This window comes from Sinocyclocheilus anshuiensis, unplaced genomic scaffold (assembly GCF_001515605.1).
Source record: "Sinocyclocheilus anshuiensis isolate Anshui unplaced genomic scaffold, SAMN03320099.WGS_v1.1 scaffold80, whole genome shotgun sequence".
NCBI lineage: Eukaryota > Metazoa > Chordata > Actinopteri > Cypriniformes > Cyprinidae > Sinocyclocheilus > Sinocyclocheilus anshuiensis.
Window position 1 is genome coordinate 225,872 of NW_015554102.1, and position 6,000 is coordinate 231,871.

Below are 6,000 nucleotides of genomic sequence, written 5' to 3' on the forward strand. Positions count from 1 at the left end.
GTTGTTGTGGTGAGAGGAGGAAATTAGATAAATGAAGAGCTCGTCTACATTTCCTCTGTCCAAACACCTGAGTCAGCTCTGTGAGAGTGAGAGGGCAAAAAATATGTATACAGATACACATGTAGCAGTGCGTACATGTCTGAAAAAAAAAAAAATATATATATGTATATAAATAACCAAGGCAGTATGTTGTGTTTAATTACTTCCACTTAAATTATGCATATGCCTATCATTGATCATTTATATTGTTAGATTATATTTATGCTTTTATTCAAAGTAAAAATAATTCAACCGCCATGCCATATCAAAGACTATAGAATACCTAATAGTCTTAAAGGGACTTTGGGAATTTGGGTCCTCTGAAAGATTTAGCCAGGTTTTTCCCCCCTTTAGCTTGCAGCGACCTCTAATGGTTACAAATGTAAATCATTTAGAATCAGACACTCATATTAGTATGTTTAACTTTAATTTGTTTAACAAAATAAGTTTTATTCACGTGTATCGTATCGTATACTATATTTATAAACCACTAAATTCAGCAGGTCTTGTCTCGTTCTTTTCGGGTTTTCTCCAATTAAAAACTGACAAAGCTGAATATAAGTATATTCAAATTAGTGCTGTAATTATATGGTGTTAACGGATTTTTCTCTCTACATATGAAGAACATTTTATAGTATTGTAAACACTGAATTGTTTATTCATTACATTCCACTTAAAGTGAAGGTGAATATTTGAAAACACTGCGTAACACTACAAAGTAAGGGACAGTTTGTTCATTTTAAGGGTGTCAAGATGGTTTCCACAATTCAGGGATTCAATACATTTTGTGTTGTTTGCAAAAAAAGAAAAGAAAAAAAAGTGGGCCAACAGAGCATTTCTCATTACATTTCAGGGCTTACTTTCATGAGCAATATCGTCACAAATGTGTCAGTGTGAGACAGATAACAAGTGAAGTGTACGCCCACAATTTATCTAAAATCACGTGTATTTCCTCAGAAATGGTGTTGATGAACAACAGTCAGTTGAGGATAATTATGTACATGCATTTTGTTAATCTAGAAAAATGCAGAAATACACTCAGACCAGTTTATTTCCATAATTTAATCCTTCTGTTGTGCTAAATCATTTTAATGAATATAATAAACAGACAACTATAAGACAAGATATAATTTGAACAGCAGAAAAAAAAAATACACTGCATGTAAACAGACAACTATAAGACAGATATCATTTGGACAGTAGCACTGAAAAAAACAAAAAAACAAACACTGAATGTAACGTAGAAACTAAAGCCCACAGAAACATAAAATCCTCAAAAATGAAGTGCATCTATCAACTCTAACGTTTGATCTACATTTTAAACACATTTGGTGAAGTACTGCTATATAACATTTTCTAGTACTTTTGTGGGGTTGGAGACATAGACATACAGTATTTGTCAAGGGCTAGCATAAACCTGTTAGGCAGGAAAACGTTAATAGTCAAAACTAAGAATGTCACATGGTTTACAGACACCTCTTTGATCATTTGATAATGTTCAGTGTTTTTCTGACCACACACCTGTGTGGTTCCTGTCAGCATTGCTTCAAGTTCAAGTTGCACTTTCAAATTCAAACCAAAAGGCTACATGTTTGGAATACTGCCACACCTTCAAACCACTGATGTTTATGGTGCCAGTGAGGCTGTGTTTAGCTGCACAGTATTGAGACTGTAGAGACTGTCCCAAGAGAGGGATTCAGGAGATTTTACTATCACGCGTACAGACGCTTATAGTCATTCTTCTTGCTTCTGCAGGTAATGACACAGATGCTGAGCATCCCAAACAGCTGAAAAAGACCCACAAAACAAGTTGCTGAAAATTCATTGTCTGATAAACAAGGATGAAGATGAGGCTAAAATGAGCTGATGTACCTTAATGATGGCAAATCCCAGGATGACCAACATTGCATAACTAAGCACATCCTGAAGCATCTGCTCCAGTTTAGCTTCACATCCCTGTAAGAACAACAGAGTACAGAGGTTTTTGTTTCCCCCACAAAAACACAAATTACATAATTTTAATATAATATGCTGATCTAAATACAAGTGTTGTAACTAAAAAAACTTGTAAAACAAACAATGAAAATTAAAGTATTAAATGAAAATAAGTTTAAGTACTAAAATTCCAAAAAGTGAAATAAAAAAATAGCTAAAAAAAACAACAACAAACTAAAATTAAAAGTGAACTGAAAATATAAAAATAAAAGCCAATTCAAAATATAAAATACTACAATAGCATATAAATAATACAAAAATAACTGAATAAAATAATGCACAACATCAGATGTCAAACCTGTGTGTTCAGAAGATCTAGTCGGGTGAGTTGGCCAGTGCATTGTGTAGCAATTGCTTTGCAGCAGGAATGTGGCACAGAGTTGTTATGCTGGCCATACCATGGTATTGCAGTCCAGTCTGTGATGTTATTCACCCCACAGCACTCCAACTGGAAATGTAAAAGTAAAGAAGGACGAGGCGAGAATAAAGAGAATGAGAATCCTTCATGCATCTATTGCGTCTGTCATTTCCTGTGCAACCAAAAACGATATGAATGAACCTTTCAGCCTTACTTGAGATTGCAAGTAATCCACTGCATGGGCTTCAGTGTTCACACCGTCATACTTTTGAAAGACGCTGTTCATTGACTTTTCTAGGTCACCCTTAATCTGTAAACATCATAAGAAACAATTTCCAATTATTTATATTTCTACAGATTGTACATATTATTCATTATTTATCTAAGAATTACTTACTCTTCCCCTGTAGATGAAGCCAAACACAAAAGCGGTCACCTCAGCTGCGAAGATTATCATGATGATGATAAGAAACTAAATGCAAATTCAGAGAAAAGTATACAATATTAAAAATGATGAAACGAGTACTACCCCAGAAGCTTTCAAGAAGGAATAGAAACCACCATATGGTCCCTACTTTTTATTTTCGATTAAATAAACTGAAACAAAGGCTTTAGGCATAAAAGGTACACAGACAGATGGCCCATACTTACAAAGCCTAAACCGATTTTGGACTCCCTCAGAGTTGCACAGCAGCCAACGATCCCGATGACAAACATGACCACAGCCACACCGATTATAATGGCTGCTGGGATGACAGAGTACTTATCAGACACAAAGTCTTCAAAGCTGTTGTAGCTCTTTATCACATAAGAGCCAACATACGCGAGGGCCGCTCCAGCAGCCTGGAGAAAAAAACAAAACAAAAAAAAAAACAACAGGTGGGTCACAGACATGATCCTCAGATTTATTTATTTGTTCCAAAAAAAACTTTATTAAAAGGTAAGGTTAGTTAAAGTCATGTGGGGCAACTCCCCGAAAACATTATTTCAGTTTTTATTATTTCATGTCATTTGTAAGGGGAAAAAAAAGAAAAATAATGATTAAGACGTGTACACTCGCATGTATTTCCTTTGTAAGAAGAACAACATATGTTATTAGTTTTTACTTCCACTACACAACATGACATTTTAAAGCAGTGGTGCTCAACCAGTAAACTAACTAAACATTTACTTGCGTGTACAAAAAAAAACAGTTATTAAATGCATATAATTTTCAAGAAAGGTTTACTTTTTTGACATTCTTTTTTGAAAATCAAACTATTTGGCAAAAACATTTTAAAGGTTTTTTTTTTTTTTTTTAAGATTGTTGAAATGAGAAAGCATCACAAAGTAACATGCTTCTCTGAATTTCCAGTTCACTTCCATAATAACAATACATTCATCATCTCTCACATGATGTTATAAGGTGTCATTTCATAACAAGTACACTTTGGAATTCTTGGTGATGTATGTATGACTCGCTAGCGCATGATCTGTTTCTTCAGTAGTCAGTCACAATGCACAGTCACGAGACTATGAGTAACCTTCTCCTGCCCTCTAATCGTTCCTGGAACGCTAGTCTTGTGCCTCAGCTTGAGCAGAAGCAGCACAGCAAAACAGAAACCCTTGAGGCATGAAGGTACACATGACAACGGCAATACATCAGCTTTCCACAAGACAAAGATGATACAATAAGAGAGTTCAGTTCCAGATTTCGTTACTTACTGCAGTATTGTTAGAGAAAGAAATAAAGCACAAAACCACAAAACCACAAGTGCATGATGTCCAAAAGGGCAGGAACAACAGGGCCCCTAAAGGCCTTAACCTTAAAAAAAAAGTGTCTTGATTTCTGTGAATTTTAACAATGGCTAGATGTAGAGGAAAATATTAAAATGGCTATGCAGAAGAGTTAAAAGTCATGTTTTTTTTTTTACAGAACTCCCTTTCCTGCCCATTTAAGCCTAAAATGAGTATGCTACACTAAGCCAAATTAGATGACTAGGCCTACATTATGACACAGAAAAAAATCTTATTTTTATTTTGTAAAAGTTTTTATAAATTAGAAGCTCTGGCAGTTACATAAACTCTGATGTAAACAAGTGTGAATACCTTTAAAGGCTGCAAACAACACAAGCTCGTTCATATGGTTTTCTTAAGTGTATAAACAAAGAGTAAACAAACGACTCACCCTAAATTAAATTACATTTTAGAGAAGAGCTCGCTGTCAGAAGCAAGTTACTCTGACTAAACATTCATTTAGTGTCTGGAGGAGGGGAACAACCTCTGGATGAATACAGACTATTGTGATGCTTATAAAAGACCCTTCTTCCTACAAATAGTAATCAACTAACAGCAAAAACAACAGTATGGGTTTGTAAACCTCTTAGGGTACATTTATATCTTTCTATAACAACATACAACAGAAATTATGTTAAAACGAACAACACAAACTTACCCAAAATGTTAAACTGAGAAATAAAAGAACGGTTTTCGATGTTAGAATTCCGCAATCCATGTCTGCTGCTGAGTGATGGACCCAAACTGTGAATGTTTCGGATTTGTCAGTCAGTCACATGCTCCTCTCAAGCTTTAGGAGCGGAAACCCCCAGGTCCTAAATACCGTAGGGCTCCGTGGTTTAGAGGCAAGGGGTTCACGACGGAAATGCGTGACGCGTTGTCTAGGGTACGTGAGACGTAAACGCACTGAGAATGTGGGACAGTATAGATCCGTGATAGAGCACTGATAAAAGCTGTTTACTTTCAGCTTTTGAGTTCTTCTTTATTATGCTACAAACTTTTGAATGTAAATATATCAAGACAATATTTAAGGCAGTATAACTTTTGACACTGCAGTTCACTTGATTTTTTTAGCTGAACTGGGACAGATCATTAGCAAAAGTGGGACATGTCAACTTGAGGTGGTCAAGCTTGTTTTTGTTGCATGGTAACAGGTTTGTTAATGGTACAAGGGGGCCTACTTTTAATTTGTTTACACAGCAGCTTTGAAATTTCAGTTTGGAGGACAGAATTTATATTTGGCACCTTAAAACTAAAAAGATTCAATACCTTAATGCTCAGTACACTTGCGAAAGCCTCACACTATGTTGAACTTTGCCAAACACAAAATGTTGTGAATTGCACTGGCTTATAATGAAGATGTTCAGCCTTTTTTGAAGCACAACACAGCATAGGGTTTTAATTTTAGTTGATCACAAAACCTCTCACAAACTGAGCATTTTTGATTTAAAAGTAGTCAAATCATTTACGCTTATGTAACCCTCAGACATCTCTGAACATGCAAAACAACCAAAAGGGTCCTTCTAGGTCATTTATCATCCAACTGACATGGCATCAGAGATAAGGTTTCAGCGGTCTGGGAGACACCCTTCTGGTGTAATAACTCCAGAAGATCAAACTGTAAGAAGTAAAACGCTTTTATGAATAAACTAATATGATTTTAACATTATTTGAAGTTTTAAATGTCAGCCACATAAACACAATGGATGTAATGAGTGACATCTAATAGCCTCAGATCTCAGACAATCACACTTGATATATCTGAAAGTGTTAGCATCTAAATAAAATAAAAAGAATACATTAAAAATATAATTTATCGTTGTTATTGGAGT

At 35.2% G+C, this 6,000-nt stretch overlaps 1 protein-coding gene across 1 annotated transcript; it reads right to left on the reverse strand.

Annotated features, from left to right (window-relative positions):
- Positions 1-720: 720 nt before the first annotated feature.
- On the reverse strand, positions 721-4,929 carry LOC107669619 (tetraspanin-3-like). Its single transcript, XM_016461927.1, has 7 exons — positions 4,827-4,929; positions 3,044-3,235; positions 2,790-2,864; positions 2,607-2,702; positions 2,333-2,482; positions 1,912-1,995; positions 721-1,826 (listed from the first exon to the last, which is right to left on the reverse strand). The coding sequence occupies exons 1-7, from the start codon at positions 4,884-4,886 to the stop codon at positions 1,752-1,754; spliced, it is 732 nt and encodes a 243-aa protein (XP_016317413.1). The 5' UTR covers positions 4,887-4,929; the 3' UTR covers positions 721-1,751.
- Between the last annotated feature and the right edge of the window lie 1,071 nt (positions 4,930-6,000).